The 18,541-nt window shown below is 45.1% G+C and overlaps 1 protein-coding gene across 1 annotated transcript; it reads right to left on the bottom strand.

Annotated features, from left to right (window-relative positions):
- Positions 1-1,855: 1,855 nt before the first annotated feature.
- Positions 1,856-16,263, bottom strand: LOC147703572 (hemoglobin subunit beta-2-like). The gene is made up of 3 exons (XM_086928938.1): positions 16,153-16,263; positions 7,178-7,400; positions 1,856-2,127 (listed from the first exon to the last, which is right to left on the bottom strand). Exons 1-3 carry the CDS (start codon positions 16,242-16,244, stop codon positions 1,999-2,001), a joined length of 444 nt encoding a protein of 147 aa, XP_086785064.1. The 5' UTR covers positions 16,245-16,263; the 3' UTR covers positions 1,856-1,998.
- Between the last annotated feature and the right edge of the window lie 2,278 nt (positions 16,264-18,541).

Here is an 18,541-nt window from a genome sequence, read left to right as displayed (position 1 = left end):
TGACCGTAATTTTCTGTCCATCACGGTGCATTTAAGAGGACATACACTCTATAAAGAAGTTAATGTACAATAGGAAAGTGAACCTTACGACTTTGTCAGGTACAGAGGTGGTTGCCACTGGCTCTGGTGGGAAGAGAAAGGTAAAAAAAGAAAAGAAAGAAGGAAGGTTAAATATTAGGGTGAAGAAATAAGGTGTGATGTATGGTGGTGTGAACAAAACAGTACATTAAGGAAAGAAAGAATTGAAGAAAGGTGAAAAGAAGAGTTGGAGGAAAAGGGAAAGGCAAGAAGGAAAGGGGAAGAAAGGGAGGAAGGAAGGAAGAAAGAGTAAACAATTAATTGGTGGAACGGTGAAAAAATGATGGAAGGTGAATGTATTGGTGGCTGAAAGCATAAATGGGTTGTGGAAAGATGAAAGCATGAACGGATGGAAAAAATGAAAGGATGTAAGGAACGATGAAACGATGTGTGAATGGTTGATTGTACAGATGGATGGAAGGGGAAGGAATTCTCAGGGTCCTACTTACTCGCTCAGTGCCATTAGCAGTATGAGTCAAAGCAAAAGATATTTTAAATTTCTGCATCCTCTCGTGTTAATGTAGCGTATTCTTTGTCAATGTAATTGGCTGACTTTATAGTGTAAACCAGGCTGTTTTTACAAGTTGATCTAAGTTTAAAGACTGTTTACTTAATCTGATCAAATCATATATTTATTTATTTGGACCTTACAGCATACATATTTTTTTGCTAACTATCCTACTTATCGTATGATAAGTTTTCTTGTCTAATTTCAAACTATTCTTGTTCATATCCTTTCCCAATATGTTCCATTGTATTGGGGCAATCTCTGGCATGTGAATTGTCTACTGTACCGCACCCTACCACGATTAACAGGAGTTACTGGCCTCATCAGAGTTAAGAGATCTGCTGGAACATGGTGGATCCGTTGTGTTCGACTCAGACATTTTGACTACTAGAATCATCTCAAATGTTCATGCGAAACTCTGGGGGAAACGGGGAATGACCACGGGAAACAGGTGTGGTATTCCGATTCCCTGTGAATTCCAAATTTTCAGAGAACCTTTAGGGATCAACTTGCGATCATGGCCTCATCAGGGTTATGAGATCTGTGGGAACATGATGGTTCTGCTGTGTTTTAATTCAGACATTTGACTACTAAATCAGCTGAAATGTTCGGGCGAAGATCTGGGAAAAACAGGACATTTCCACAGGAAATGGGTGTGGTATTCCTGTATCACAAGGAATTCCTAATTTTCAGAGGACCTTCAGGGATCAACTCGCGATCCAGCACTCAGTGCCCTCAGTTTTACTGATGCCCCTCTTTATTGACGATAACTCCTGATGGCAATACTAGACTGTTAAATACCATCTTGATATTGGGGCACCTGAGTTTTAAGACTAGAGTTGTTCAAATTGTAATGGTCCACACTTTCTGCAATGAACTGATAGGGGAATGGGTGAAACTTCAGTTTAACATTTGGTGTTTATATGCTTAATGCTACTTGAAATGGGCCATAAAGCAATAAGCAGTTCTTAAGTGCTGTGTAGTTAGGATCTGAGTGAAGCTGGTGGTGGTCATGAGGGACTGACATGCAGTGTAGCAGGTCTGTTTTCCGATTGCAGCTAGGTTAAAGACTGAGAGAAAAAAACATACTGATTCTACGCTGACATCTTTAAGTGCATGGGGACCTTTCAGCTGTTGCTGGGGTAACCATGTTGTTAAGCGGAACTGTTTAATTTATCTGAGATTGTGCATTATGTGGAAGTAATAAGCAAAAGTCGCAAATACGCTATTTTGCTTTGAATGAGCAAAATAAAGAAGACACAAGTGGTTGCAGGGGAATCAATTCTCTTTATTGATGTAAACACATTTCCCTGAGTGCCTGCGGTAAGCAACACATGGTGTGCCACCCACAGACTACCTTAACAGTCCACCATCCGCAGACTGATGTCTAAAGTGTATGAACAGAGTGTCCTCTAGTGGTAGTGCCTGGACAGAGCAGCGCAGGACACTGCCAGGAACTTCTCCCAGGCCGCGTGCACCTCGGGGGTGAAGGCGGCTCCCAGCTTGCGGGCCAAGACGATCAACAGGCAGTTTCCAAGGAGCTGAGGAGGGAAAACAAAAGGTACTGTTAATGACGGTGCACAGGCAAAGAAACACGAGAAGCAGCAAACGAGAGACTTCATTACAGAGAAGGCCCTTGTTTTCTCACCATTAAAGACAAAAGCAAAAGCTAGGCATCTGTCTAATCCAAGAGTAACATATTGATAAAAGATGATCTTTGTCCCTAGGGATGTCCTCATAGGAGTGCTAGATCCCCTATCTCTCTCTCTCTCTCTCCCACACACACACCCAAACACCCACCCACACACATACACACACTGTCTCTCTAACTCTGTTGATGTTATGTTATGTTATGTATTTGACGTTGAGCAGGTGTGTGTGCCTGGCCCTGCCAGTGGTCAGTTGGTTAATTGAAAAGCCAAGTCTTCAGCTTCTTGCAGAATTTAAGAAGAGATGGGACGGCTTGAATGTGGAGTGGGAGGTCATTCCATGCTTTAGGAGTGATGTAAGAGAGCGCTTGTTCTCCTGACAGTGGCGGCTGGTGATATTTGAAAGTGGTGAGGCGTAAATACTGCACTGTGGCGAGCAAGCCCGAACAATCTACAGGGAGTTCGGGGGGGTTCTCCCCACCATAAACGTTTGACTAAAGACTGGGTAAATGGTGCATTTTCAAGCAAATTTGAGTAAGGTGGCTTGGCACACACATCTCTGGGAGTAGCAAGACAATGCTGCAAAATTCAGAGACTCCTTGAATGCTGGGAGACTCGCCTCTGCATGCATTATAGGCAGAGTAAAGAACTTGTGTCTGAGAACTCAATGTGTAAGTGAGGGTGTGACTTCTCTAGTGCGACGGCGTGAAAGCATTGTCAGTGTGTCCTCTTGCATAACAAGATCCCACTGCCCAACCCACTCCCTCCGACCAGAAAAACCTTTACAGAATCACTTGCCAAAGCCAAAACCTCTGTGGATGCTCGACAAACTCTATCCTGCTCGAGACTAAACCAACATCATAACAGAAAAGTCAAAGTTTCATACCCCCTACCAGGACAGAAACGCAACACTTTGGACAACTCCCAGGACATGTGCATCATTCTGGGTTACTTAAAGGAACAGTGTCCTTTTGTACATGATACACGACTTAAATGCAGGTAGTACTCCCATTGTAAAAGAATTAAGGTGTGCGCCCCAAGCTTGTCTCAGAAGCAGGCGGGTGTCTATGCTGAATGTCAGAGCAGCTAAATACCAGAGCTGTCTTGTCTTTATTTCACATCATGCTGCTTTGATCCATCAATGCACTCTGATGTCCCTATATCTCACTGAGCCAGATAGGTTTCTTTTCATCCCTACTTTTTCACAGGTTTTCCATATTTCTCTTCCTCTTTCTTCCCCCTTTTGCTCCTTTCTCTCTCTTTTTCTGGGTCAAAGCCCTTTGCTCCTTTCTCTCTCTTTTTCCGGGTCAAAGTCTGATGACTAAAAATAAATCCTGGCACCAGACAAAGAGTACCAGTGGACCCACCGGCTACCACTGGCTCGAATTGACCCTGCGCGCAGGGACTGCCAGTAGATGGCGTGCAGATCAGCCTCCTGCATGTTCTCGCACTGATACAGCTCTGCTTTAGTTCCTGTGCCTTTAATCTTGTTCCTCGTACCTTTACACCCTCGAGCAGCCGCAGCCACCAACCTGCAGTGCTACAAAGCACTTTTTCAACAACCTCTGCATGGAGACTTGAAACGCCTCAGTGCTTCCCGCCGGCAGCAGCTCATTTGTAGCCAGCGCTCCTTCCAGCCCCTGCTTCGGCTGAACATTGACACGTTTTATTAAAGACAGTAATTGGGGGTGCAAAAGTCTCCCCGGTTATGTGCCTGGCACTGCCAGCAGCTGAAGATGATCTCTCTCTCTCTCTCTCTCTCTCTCTCACAGTTTGAAGTTTTTCCTCCGCTTTTTAACGGCACTTTTGATTGATTTCTGCGAAGTTGAATTTTTTATATGATTGAAGATGAAAGGCCCTTTTTCCCTATTCTGGGTTTGAAATACCCTGATAGTATCTCCCACTGGAACAGTGTAACCCACACACATGGTTCCTGGCGCAAAACTGCCTTTGTGAAGCCAGAATATGCAAAAAGACCCTGGATGGCAAAATAGGTTTCAGCAGAATTTAGGTTAATTTTTTTTAGAGATGAAGTCCTAAACTTCTATGCCTAAAATATTTGAAGAAATTTCACCGTGCCAGAATGACCATCCAGGCAGGATCAGATTGGGGCCAAAAATAGGTTTGGGGTACCTCCTAAAATTGGCACAACCTTTCACAAAATATCAGTTGGTTAGTATCAAGCAGGCCCGGTTCTTGTGGGAGGGCCGGGTGGGCCAGGCCCTCGCAAAAGAGCCCTGCCAAGGTCTGTACTCGAGCAGATTGCCCATCCATTTTTTCTTTTTCGATGGTCTGTGTTCCCTAACACTCTTTAAACACCTCACTTGTATGGTGTTGACTTAGGGTACTAAAAGTATCTGCATGATAGTATAGGTGTGCACGTCAGCAGGCACAGATCTTGATGCCCCGCACACACAAAAGAACACCAGGCTGTCTGACACTCCAGCTACAGCAGAAAACAGTAATTGCAAGCACCCATAGCAAGTGGGAGTCAGGCAGCAAAATGTCACACACATCACGTCGCCGCCTCAGCTCCTGGCCTGTCCGACTCCCGCAGTCCCGCGTTTTCCTGCTGCTCTCCTCAGGAAAGCCTCCCACAGGAAGCTTCCCTCCACTCCGCCAATAACAACACTGCAAAGGAAGCATTGTGATTGGTGTGGTGCAGAAGCACTGTGCCCCAGACAGGTGCCTAATGCGAGACCCTTTTCTCTATGTAGGCTGCATGTAGCCTATATAGAGAAAAGGGAGCGTGCGCATGGCTGCTTTGGTCGGCCCCAGGCCAACCAAAGCAGTCAGGGTCCACAACAGTGGGCAAGCCACTCCCCCCGAGCAGGACCACCCACCTGCCAACCCACAACCAGGGACTTCTGCTTTCTCGCAGTGCGAAAAGCAGAAACATAAAATGGTAGTTTTACCATTTTATGTTTCTGCTTCTTGCACTGCGAGAAAGCAGTGGGGCGATGCCCCCACCCCCCTATGGAGGAGCTGTCACTGCCTCCTGATCTGGTTATGTGTATGTATGGGATGTATGCAAATAGGAATCGTGTGAAGCGGAGGTGTCGCAGTGGTTGGTGGAAGGTGACGCGACTGTTCAGGTAGGTGGGGCCTAAGTTGTGCAGTGCCTCCTGTGCACACAATCTGAATCTCTTATCTTACTCACACATTCAACTCCTTTTCATACACAAGCATTCTCTTTATGATCCTTCTCTCACTGCCTGCATCTCGCGTTTCTTTGCTATCACATGCTCTCTTAGTCTTTTTTCTCAGGAAAAGGGGAAAGACTTTAAATGGTTACTAAATGTAAGCCAGTCAAGCATAGAATAGAGAGGAATGGATAGTGTTCCAAAAGAAAGGAGGCAAGACAGCGAAGCAGCCACTTTCTGCACAAGTGTGATGAAAGCTGGGAACCTTCAGCAAAAACCATGGAAGATCTCACCGGGCTTGATTGTACATTCATGGAGTGGCAATTTTCCAGTAAACAACAATTAGGATTTTGGTTATAAAGAATATTGTCCCAAATATAATATGATTTTGTGTTGGATTGCATAACTCTTGTGGCAACCCCAACTCAAAATAATGTTTTCCATTTAGTAAGCAAGTTAGTAAATGCAAAGTAATGCAATGCAGTGCATAGATCTTCCTTGCAGTACTTTGCAGTAGGTATACGTTACAGGGGTGGAGCATGGGCGTTCTCGTGAATCCACCTATGTATTTTGATGCAATCCCAGATTTTCAAAGACATCTATACATGGTTTCTTGCCAAAATGGTCTGGTCACCCAAAAGAGGCGTGATGAGGAGCAATATCTTTATTTATCCTTGTTACTTACTCTTTCAATTTGTTCTGCTTGCATTCTGCAGCACACTGGGAAAGTGGAATATGCCTCTAATGATTATTTGTTAATAGGAAGGTGCCCCTTCCTGCACAAAAAGAAACCTGACCATAATGCAGACACCCTTACACTATGGTGTAAGGGTGTCTGCATTGGCACTAGGCATCACAGAGTGTGCCAGTTCCAGGAGAGAGCAGAAGTACTCCATATCTTTGTAAATACGGAGCAGTTCTGCTCTCTCCCTTACACACAATACCACAAAGCAAGTTCCCTTGCTTCACCGCATTCATGAAACAATAATAAAGGTACCCCTCTGAGTCTAGGTTGGGCAAGGGAAAATCCTTCATGGTTGATGAATATCCTGTGTGGCATTAGAGGTCTAAAGGTCTAACGTCGTCCTGGAACACAAAACGACACCCCAGATGTCGGGGAGATACCGAGACTAACCATGAGCAACCAGTTTCCCTTTTTTGAACCCCTTGGCCACACTCAGCCTTCAGGGTGCATGCAGAATCAGCCCCGTAGGTAGAGGCCTAGTGGCACGCTACCGCAAGAGCACTGGACCCAGTCTAAACCACAAAAGAAATCTGAGGAGCCAGAGGAAAAACTAAACCACAAACCACTCCAAGCTTTCTAACTGATGAACATATTGAGAGACATTGGCTGAGTTCTGTGGGCCAGGTGATCAGGATCAAGTGTGTCAACAAATGGGATTTTCTTATTTGTCAGATTTAATCTGAATATGTTAATTCACCTTCATGTGTTGATGAAGAGCGTGGATCCTGAGGACTAGGTTTTATCGGAGGCTGAGGGCAGTCAGGTTCTAAAATTGTGTGTCATGGGTATAGTTGTGACAAAGGATCCTCAATGTTGGAATTGGATGGATCAGTTAAATACTTTATATAATTAATAGAACGGGAATGAGAGTAGAGCCTGGTGGACCCCTGCAGGACACTTCATAAAAGGTGGCATAGTAAGGCTAAAATCGAAGATTGGTCAGTGACAAACTGTTTAAATCAGCTCTAGGCCTGAGTTCTTTCAGCTGTTTGGGACAGTAGTTGATTCTATATGAAATTCTAGGAGTCAAACAAGAGATAGGTTTTCTCCTCACCTGGAAGTTCTGAGGGTCCACGTGCAGGGTGTCCGCGTGCAGCTCACTCAGTTTGGCCAATTTGCTCTTGATGTCATCGAGGTGGCTAACAGCTCCTCCGAGAGCGGACAGAACTTTCTTGCCATGGGCGGCAACCTTGGCATTGCCAGCGATGGCTGTTGCCGAAGAAAGGTCCCCAAAGCTGCTGAAGTACCTCTGGGTCCAGGGGAAGACAACCAGCACCCTAACAAAGAAGCAACAAGAAGGCAATATATGGTTAATGTCTGATTACTGATACCATAAAGATGTTATCTTAGATTGGAAACAAAACACAGGAACAGTAAAACTGTTTAAAGCGTTAAGAGAAAATGGACATCAACAAATGAAAGAACAGAGGTGTATGGGGGCTACAAACAGCTACATGGCCACAACAAAAACCAGTGGCAGATCCTCATACCCCTCACCTTTGAACCTCACTACCACCACTGATTTGAGTTACTACACACACGTCTGATTGTAGGAAACAGCGAAAGCCTACTTTTTCAATCAAGTTCTTTGATCATGACTGTCCAGGCCAAGGCATCAGCCTTCATCTGAGAATACAACATATAACTCTCTTAATGTAAGCATGACTCCATCTGATGCAGGCTACAGCACCCTGCCCTTGTGATATAAACCAGGCTCCAAGTAAGGCTACAATACCCTTTTAGTAGACAAAGGACTGCAAGAAAAGCAGCAGCACCATCCATTTTGTTGCACATCTATCCCTTGGTACCTATCAGAGTCTCCTGCGTCCCCTAAGCTTGAGCGGACACCAAAGTAGGAAGATATTGCCTTCTGTATCACCCTTACGTTTACCCTGTCCTGTGCTTTCTATATCACCCTTACTTTTACGCTGTGCTTTGCCTTCTGTATCACCCTTACGTTTACCCTGTCCTGTGCCTTCTATATCACCCTTACTTTTACCCTGTCCTTTGCCTTCTATATCACCCTTACTTTACCCTGTCCTTTGCCTTCTATATCAACCTTACTGTACCCTGTCCTTTGCCTTCTATATCACCCTTACTTTACTCTTTCCTTTGCCTTCTATATCACAATTACTTTTACCCTGTCCATTGCCTTCTATATCATCCTTACTTTACTCTTTCCTTTGCCTTCTATATCACCCTTACTTTTACTCTGCCCTTTGCCTTCTATATCACCCTTAATTTTACGCTGCCCTTTGCCTTCTATATCACCCTTACCTTTACGCTGTCCTTTGCCTTCTATATCAGCCTTACTTTACTCTGTCCTTTGCCTTCTATATCACCCTTACTTTTACACTGTCCTTTGCCTTCTATATTATCCTTACTTTACTCTGTCCTTTGCCTTCTATATCCCCCTTACTTTACTCTGTCCTTTACCTTCTCTGTCACCCTTACTTTTACGATGTCCTTTGCCTTCTATATCAGCCTTACTTTACCCTGTTCTTTGCTTTCTATATCACCCGTACCTTTACGCTGTCCTTTGCTTTCTATATCACCCTTACCTTTACGCTGTCCTTTGCCTTCCATATTATCCTTACTTTACCCTGTCCTTTGACTTCTATATCACCCTTAACTTTACGCTGTCCTTTGCTTTCTATATCACCCTTACCTTTACGCTGTCCTTTGCCTTCCATATTATCCTTACTTTACCCTGTCCTTTGACTTCTATATCACCCTTACCTTTACGCTGTCCTTTGCCTTCCATATTATCCTTACTTTACCCTGTCCTTTGACTTCTATATCACCCTTACCTTTATGCTGTCCTTTGCTTTCTATATCACCCTTACCTTTACGCTGTCCTTTGCCTTCCATATTATCCTTACTTTACCCTGTCCTTTGACTTCTATATCACCCTTACCTTTACGCTGTCCTTTGCTTTCTATATCACCCTTACCTTTACGCTTTCCTTTGCTTTCTATATCACCCTTACCTTTACCCTGTCCTTTGCCTTCTATATCAGCCTTACTTTACCCTGTCCATTGACTTCTATATCACCCTTACCTTTACGCTGCCCTTTGCTTTCTATATCACCCTTACCTTTACGCTGTCCTTTGCTTTCTATATCACCCTTACCTTTACGCTGTCCTTTGCTTTCTATATCACCCTTACCTTTACCCTGTCCTTTGACTTCTATATCACCCTTACCTTTACGCTGTCCTTTGCTTTCTATATCACCCTTTCCTTTACGCTGTCCTTTGCTTTCTATATCACCCTTACCTTTACGCTGTCCTTTGCCTTCCATATTATCCTTACTTTACTCTGTCCTTTGCCTTAAATATCACCCTTACTTTTACGCTGTCCTTTGCCTTCTATATCATCCTTACTTTACTCTGTCCTTTGCCTTCTATATCACCCTTACCTTTACGCTGTCCTTTGCCTTCTATATCAGCCTTACTTTACCCTGTACTTTGCCTTCTATATCCCCCTTACTTTACTCTGTCCTTTACCTTCTCTGTCACCCTTACTTTTACGATGTCCTTTGCCTTCTATATCAGTCTTACCTTACCCTGTCCTTTGCCTTCTATATCACCCTTACTTTACCCTGTCCTTTGCCTTCTATATCACCCTTACTTTACCCTGTCCTTTGCCTTCTATATCACCCTTACCTTTACGCTGTCCTTTGCTTTCTATATCGCCCTTACCTTTACCCTGTCCTTTGACTTCTATATCACCCTTACCTTTACGCTGTCCTTTGCTTTCTATATCACCCTTACCTTTACGCTGTCCTTTGCCTTGCATATTATCCTTACTTTACCCTGTCCTTTGACTTCTATATCACCCTTACTTTTATGCTGCCCTTTGCCTTCTACATCATCCTTACTTTACCCTGTCCTTTGCCTTCTATATCACCCTTACTTTTATGCTGTGCTTTGCCTTTTTATATTACCATTGTCTCCGGCCAGCCTGGGCAGACAGGGTCAAGTGCCACTGCTTGTCCCATCTTCCTCCTCCTGTTGACTATCAGCCCTTCCTCCTCTTGCTCCTCCTCTTCCTCCCTCCTCCCTGTTACTGTGCTGTGGATAGGGTTAAGGAGATTAGCCCCCTCTCCCTTTCTACTGTTACCTACAACAAGGAATAACAAATACTTCGGTGCTCCCATCCCAGGGGGTACAGGCAGGAATGATTCAACAAGTACTGTAAGCAGGAGTGCCCTTTCGCTGCCTGATGTGTTGAGTGCCGCAGTGTGGCGTGAGGGCGATGGCTCGAGGCACTTCTTGCCTTCTCTGCAGGATAGAAACTACCCTGGTGACCCACATCCCCCTCTAGTAGCGTCTTAGAAGGAAATCTGGAAGGCAACTGGGACCAGCATGCATTTCATCTACAGTGGTAACCCTGCATACTTCAATGCAGTCTTCAGGACCATGCCATATGACCCTAAGAAGTGCCCACTTCCTCCTGCCCACCCATGAGACTGGTAGAAGCTAACATGCGTGCATTGTCTGGGTCTGCAGGTTACCTCGGAGGACCTGGGCTTAATTTGCACTGGTGGTTGCAGGTGGGCACCTGCTTTCATTTGTCTGGCCCGGGACTGATTTTTCATCATCAGTCTTTGACCCAGAGTAAGAGACAGAAAGGCTGAAAAGGGAGAAAGGAGGTAGAGAAACATGGAGAGGCAGTGATAGAGGATGAAAGCCGGGAGAAGAATCTACAAGAAAGGGAGAAGCAGTCAAAAAGTGTATGGTGGTGAAAGAACGAGGATCAAGCAACAAAGGAAGAACCAGAACGAGCCAATTTTGATATTCGGCAAGCCGGCATTTGGTAGTCCTGGTTGTAGGCTTCTAAGCACTCCGGACCCCTGCACTTACTTACTTACTTTCTTATTTATTTATGCATTTGTTTGTTTTTGTGTTTGTTTGTTTATTTGATTACTACAAATGAAGCACTCATTCACTCATGACAATAGGTACTCCCATACAACTGTCCAAGTGTGGCCCTTTGCTAGGAATCCCCATGCACCAGATCCGTTGTGTAACTTGTCTCTAAGGACGAATAGTATGGCAGCGGGGCTACTTTAATGCACTGATCCACCTGTAGGAGTTCTGTCTTTATATCGTGCCTTGTGTATGTTGTCTTCTTACTGCTCCTCTTCTTGGGTGCCATGTGCAATATTACACGGATCCCAAAGGCATTCTACTTTACTGAAGCGTGGTGCAAGCTGATTCCCACCAGAGATGCACATTACTTTTTAAGGTAAGTCTAGTGCACTCCACTATTCAAGCTCTTCACAGTACTTGAGCGTGCCCCCGCACTGGGACCCGCTCACGAAGTGACGTTCGCCAACAGCGTACCCCAACTCTACTATCCAACTCTCTCCTTGGGATCGAAATTCTCCCTTCAGGCAGATCTCATGGCTTCCACCTATCCAACACAAAGCCCATTGTAGAAATGCTTATACCAGCCTACAGGGGGCCTCTCGGGATATTACCATTCTTGATAAGTGGCATTTCTCATGTTTAAATCTCATCACTGCTGGAGGAAGGTCAGACTGGTCATGCTTAATTTGCCCCCCAAAAAATATATTAATAGTAAGTGCCAGGGCCTATGTATACCTCAGGAGGGTACTACAGATTCTAACATTCACTGTCATGGCTAGTGCTGGCAAATGTCAGTTACAACGCTACCTGCTGACCATCACACTCTGGCAAATCTGACAATTTAGAATACTTTGGGTCACCCAAAGGTGTAAGAATGGCCTGGAGATCCTGGCATTTGTTTTCATATACATTGAATGATGCAGGATGCTGCTAATATTCCCTGTTTAATTATAGATGTACTGTGCCACCATGTGGTGGAATGCCATAAAAAAGTGCAAGAGTTAAACAAGCGCAAGTTCTGAACCCTGCCACACCAGTACAAATTAAGCACTGATAATGCTAGACTAGGGTTACAATACTGGAGGGAACGCTCAACACTGAAGGGAGTGCAGTGCTGAAGGAAGGATACTGTTCGGTAATGGACTCACTGCTGTAGAGAACAAACACTGTGGGGGCTTAAACTGTTGGCGGGAGGGCAAATCGTTCAGGGAGTGCATATTGTTATTGTTATTGTTTAATTTACATTTGTAAAGCGACAAATCACCAATGGTCTCTAAGCGTTTTGACCCAGAACCCCAGAATCCCTTAATCAATTACTGGTCGCACAGAGAGTGGGGAAGACTTATCCGAATGACTCGGAGAACAGGATTGTTTTAAGTTTCTTTCTAAAAGGGATTTGCCTAGCTTCCCCAGGTAGACTCTCTGTTAGCTTGTTCAAGAGTTGAGGGATCACAACCGAGAAGCCACACCCTCCCAACGTGGCTCTATTAAAGCGTGGGCAGGCCAGCTAGTGTGTCTCAGATGAACAGAGACAACGATCAGGCACATAAGATTTCAAACGGTCTTTAATGTAGAGAGGCGCTGCTCCAAATTGGGCTTTATGTGCAATGCACAGGCCTTTGAACCTAACCTTCTGCTTAATACGGAGCCAATGTAGTTGTTGTAGCAAGGGTGTGGCGCGTGTTCTTCTACGTACTTTGAAAATCAATCTCACCGCATTGTTTAAGACCACCTGAAGTTTCCCCAAAGGTTTCTCGGGAAGCCCTATGTAAACTGCGTTGCCATAATCCAGCAGTGACAGAATTAATGCCGACACAACAGTGCGCATGGTGGAAAACGATACCAGAGGTGCAAGTTTCAGGAGTTGTCTTATTAGACCTACGCAACTCCCCACTGCTGCAGTTACTTGACTGTTCATGGTTAATTTGGTGTCTAACCTGACACCCAAACTTTTCACAGCTGGCACTGTTGTCGGAGTTGTACCAAGCTCCTGTGGCAAAAAGAGACTAGACCATGGATTAGATCCTGTGGTAAGGGCCAAAACCTCTGTCTTGTCAGGGTTTACCTTAAGCTGGAGTTAAGGAACACTGGGAAGCAGGCTTCTTCCAAGAGTAGCTCATAAGACACTGGTGGCTCTCCAACTACCTGTAAGTAGCTCTCCTCTGTACATCCCAGGGTACAGTATTGGAAATGTTTGCTTTGAGTTGATGTTTGTGTGCCAAAATAGCCTATTCAAGACAAAATAATGTGTATTTTCAGAACTCATGAACTGATGTTTGAAGAAAAATGGCTGCTTTTTCAAAATATATTTAAAGCAGATTTTTGAGTGAGAAATCATGTGTGGAAACTTTTTACTAATATTATTACTTTTGAGCCAGGGGCCCTATGCTGTGACTGACATGTATTTCATACGTAAACGCATTCCAAACAGCCAGAGCCTTTTTAAAATTACTGCTGGCAACCCTGGCAGGTGCACTGAGGAAATCCCTTCTGGTGACCTTGTATAGGCTGGCCACTAGTGTAGTCATGTCTGAAGTGGCCATTTTTACAACATTCAAAATATTAGTAGCCTGCAATTATTTTATTTTAACTTAAGTAGGTATTATTACATAGAGGGTTGGAGACCCCTGCCCTGGAGGGAGCATGCACTTCCAAAGAAGAGCGCCTCCTGCTGGAGAGAGTCCATTATGCTTTAGGCAGGACATGCTGCAAGAGATGGCTGGCTCTCTGGGGAAAGCATGCTCTGTGAGGCTGAACACCACACTGCTGGGGGAGCTAGAAGGACTTTGGAGCAGGTGACAAAAGTACAGGGTGCTCACGCTGCTGGATCCTGAACCTGGCACACTGCCGCTAGAGGCGACACACCGCTGGGTGCTCTAGAACCCACAGGGCACTGCTGAAGGGGCCCCACACTGTGAGAGTCCTAGAACACCAGCATGTAACTGCTGCCCTTTGGTGCTGGAGCCTCTCAGGTGACAAGACACTGCCGAAAGGAGAACACTCGGATGGAGGGTACATGAACTGCAGGGTTCTGTGCCGCTCATAGGGCAATGAATGTACGATATGCCTCTGCTGGTGCTCCGGAGCTCTAACAGGACTGTTCTGAAGAGAAGATGTGCTACTTTTAGGCAGAGAAATTACTGGTTAGCTTCATCCATTTATCCAGGAAACGTGTTTTGAAGCCTGAGTATGCATTGGATCCATAGCTCTCAAGTTTCCCAGGTCCAAGCATGAATTGCTCATCTAGTTCATATTTTGCTTTTGCATTCTGGGACATGTAGTCCAAATTTAATAATGGGATAAACGACGAAACAGGCCCTAAAAATGGAATAAAAAATTTAGAATGGATGAGCTACTCATGCATGGAGATGGGAAGCATTAGAGCTCTGTTAAAAGAGTCAAGATGATTGTGTTCTGTCCAGCAGTAGCATTTTCAAAAATAAAACAAATTAGACCGTTACTGGGTGCAGCTTATTTAGAATATTAAATGGCTGGTGCATGGTAGGCATGTTCGTTTGCAATGGCCGATAGACTCACTAGCCAAACCTATATCTCTTCAGTATTATAGTGGTATATTGATCTCCTATGTTTCAATATTTAAGTGTTCTTAAGCCCAAAGGCAATAACCACTGTTAATTACCCTCACCAGGGCTATAAGTGGAATGAAAAAACTAAGGGGTCTCTCAAAGGGGGGATGGCCGGTGTAATTAAGGACGTGGCTTAAAAACTCTTAAGTTAAATATCTGTGCTTAGCATAGTGTGCCCCCTCCCCTCCCGACTGGCATTTTGCTGCTTTAGTTGTGCATCCAGACATATAATACAACAAGTAACATTACACCTACAACAAATCGGGGCTATTGGCTTTGCCAATGGTTGTTAGTTGTGTAAGATAAATAAGCAACAACTATGGCTTCATTGGACATAATACTGAAAATGATTCCGTTCTGAAATGATGAGTCTGTGGAAGAACTATACCGAGTCTCTTTGAAGTTGCATCACAGGCAGTGAAGGGGTGTCATTGCTGCAAAGCTAAGATTTGTTTTCAACCTGAGGCTGACGGCAAAAATGGAGAGCCCGATAGGGACCCGTCTCAGCACCTGGTTTTTGGAACTGCCCCCTGACCACCGGTAGGACCCAGCCCGCTTTAAGCCCTGACCCTCCCTGTAGTATTTGTCCCAAGCTGCAGGCCGAGGGAGGTAGGGTAACAAAAGCTATAGCCACAAAGGGAGCATTCTGAATAGTGGAGAACAAGAGCCGTTAGCCCCCTCAACACCGCTGGAAGGCAGTGATACTGGTCCAACAGTGGCCCTTTGCCAGGAATCTCCGTGTATTGTACTGCAGGTCAAAACGTCTTTAATTACCCTTCCCTCATTATAGGCCCTGGCCTGTGATCTGGGCCATATTCACGGGAGGGCGGCTAACAGCTGTTAATGCCCACATTCTGTTTCAGGTATGCAGCTAAGATTATCTGGGCTACACCAGAGCCATGGTATGTGGCTACACTTGAAGATGCAACAACAAACCAACCTCGTGGCACACTGGTTCTGTGACCACAGCAGGCCGGAGCCAGGGCACCGAACTTTGCACCCACCACCATCGCTGTTGGAAAGCACGCCACTATAGTTCAAAATAGGCTTGGGGTAAATACAAAGCCAAAGAGAGAATAGCAGAGAGATGATAAATAGAAAGGTAAACTGAGAGGAAAGAGAACATCATGAGATATTAGGAATGAAGAGGATGATTGAGACCAGTGAATATTGCAGTTAAGGATGGGAATGGTGTGACACAACAGATGGCTGGTTAGAGGCGGCAGACCCGAGAGCAGAGGACGGCCCGGGACCAGGGTTTGATTCCCGGCGCGGCAGGTTTCTGGACCAGGGTCAGCGGACTCGATAATTCTCTCGCCTCGGTGCCCACTCTGATCAGCGATCACACTCGGCAACTCTGGGCATTAGCTTGCCTCATCTTCACTAACGGCCCCACCAGACCGCCGGGGATGCCTGGTCTCACCCTGGAGATACCCATTAAGGGACCATCTCTCAGGGAAGCCAGGAAGGGTTTTGCAGTGGTCGAAGCGCCTTGGGACCCTCCGGGTAAGTAGTGCGCTATATAAATGCCTATACATACATACATACATACATACATACATACATACCTGGCCAAAGTTTCTTGTCCATCAGCCGCGGCGTCCACCTGGGCCCACACGGAGGTGATGGCGGCCTTCTCTTCTGCTGTCCACTGGACCATCTTTGCTGGCGGTGTTCGGAGATTTGTTGAGTCAGAGTCTGCTGCTGGAAGCTGCTGCTGCTGACGGCCTGCCAGGCCCTCTGAGATTTATAGGGCCAGCAGCCAAGTTTTCATTCCGCTGAGTCATGCTGGGCCCTCTTATCTCCTCAGCCAGACTCGCCACCCCTCTCACTCAACCCTTTTTTGACGACATCTTTCAAACAGAAGCACGTTTTACGCTTCATTCATCACGTAGCAAGTTTCCTGCATCAGGCCAAAATACTGCTCCTCATTTATTCATTTATAAAGTTTTATATAGGTGCTGGCACTGCTGGTCTGGCGTGAAGAGCTTCTAAAATGCCCGGAGTTGATCAGTCGAGGTCGAGGGACTGACATCGATGTTAGTGTTGAGATAGGCGCTCTCTGTGGCAGTGAATTAGCCTAGCTGGAAGTGTATGTTCTTTTTGGGGTATTACATTCCAAGAGTGGTTAATTTTTTTTTTTTTTTTAGATAAGAGCCAGGCTCTTGCCAGAAAGCCCATGCAGCTTGCACCACACATTGTCCCTGCAATGCGGCCAATGCTAGTAACAACACAACTACTAACCCTCATAATCCTACATGTATTGTATTGTAATTGCATTTATGTAGCGCTTACTACCCCTGACGAGGCGTCAAAGCGTTTTTTCGGCGTGTAGCACCCTACTCCGGAACCCATAAGGATTATAAGGATTAGTGGTGAATTAGTGTAGTGAAATATGAAAGTAATTTGAGTGGTGGATATTAGTCAGTTATTTAGATTGAGAAGGATAGCAGAGGGATAGAAGAGGAAAAAAGGTTGGTCTGTCATTGTATGAGATAGTATGGTATGGCTTGTCATTGTATAGTACGGTATGGCCTATCATTGTACAGTACGGTATGGCCTGCAATTGTATTGTATTGTAAGGTATGGTATGTTATTGCCCTGTCAATGTATGGTATGGTATGGCATGGCCTGTCATTGTATAGTATGATATAGCCAGTCATTGCATAGGATAGTATGGTATGTTCTATCATTGCACAGTAAGGTATGGTTTGTAATTGCATAGTATGGTATTGCCTTTCATTGTATGATATGCCCTTGGCTGTCATTGTGTGGTATTGTCTGTCATTGTATAGTGTAGTATGGTCTGGCCTGTCATACAGTATGGTCTGACCTGTCATTGCATAGTATGGAGTGGACTATCATTGTATAGTATAGTATCTCTTGCCATTGCATGGTATGGGAGGACACTGTATAGTATAGTATTGCCTAGCATTGCATAGTGTAATATGTTGTGGTTTGTTAGGCCCCTGTCATTGTTCGTTATGGTCTGTTATTGTATAGTATGGTATAGTCTGTCATTGTATAGTATAGTATGACATGGCCAGCTGTTGAATGTTATGATATGGTATAGGCTGTCATGGTATAGTGTGGCCTGTCATTGTATAGAATGATGTGGTAACAGATAAAGGGGTAAAAAGCCACTGGGAAGTTGAGGAAAGGCGCCCAGACGGAGGAGGGTAGGGATGGAGCAGGTAAATGCAACATGGATAGATGAGTGGAGAGAGGGCAACTTGAAGAAATATCAAGTCTGCAATACGACTATAGTCAGAAAAATGTAAGTGGCTCGTGCACTTTCAACATAGCCCAAGGAATGGAGGGTGGGAACGAGGGGGCAAAGGCAACACAGACAGAAGAAGGGTGAGGCCAATGGTACACTCAGAGGGTGGGAGCGGATGAAGGCAGCACGGATGGACAGAGGAATATAATGTCTGCAATACGAATAAAACAACAAAAAGCAAAAAAATGTAAGTGACACAATCTGAAAACAAATGTTCTCAACTATGGTATATCAAGTTTAAAGCAGTAAGGACAGAGATCAGGAGGGGCGGGGTGTCAGAAGCCACAGAGGGGGTAGGAGGGAGAAAGTAGTAAAGGTGACATGAACAAAGGGAAAGAGGGAGGGGGCAAAGACAACACGATTCAGAAAAATATAATGAGCACATGCCTTCCGAAAATGAACTTTCTCTTCTACGGTGAAGAGTTTCTGAAGCAGGAGCGGGCCGGAAACATGGGAGGTTCGAACACTCGAAGAGGAAATAAAACCAGCAGCGTCAACCTAACAAAAACATGGAAATAAGAGCGACAAAGCCACCAACAGTAAGTAATGGGTGTCTCTACGACCCCTTTATGCTACCGAAATGTCTTGCAATAGACAGCACATGTTCTTTCTCAGACGAGACCTAACCATAGCTGAGGGTCAGGACGAGAGCACTTTGCAGTCTATTCGGAGGTGCA

Source organism: Lissotriton vulgaris, chromosome 7 (genome assembly GCF_964263255.1).
Source record: "Lissotriton vulgaris chromosome 7, aLisVul1.2, whole genome shotgun sequence".
Lineage (NCBI taxonomy): Eukaryota > Metazoa > Chordata > Amphibia > Caudata > Salamandridae > Lissotriton > Lissotriton vulgaris.
The sequence above is the reverse complement of the archived record's forward strand: the minus strand, read 5'-3'. Positions and strand labels throughout refer to the sequence as shown.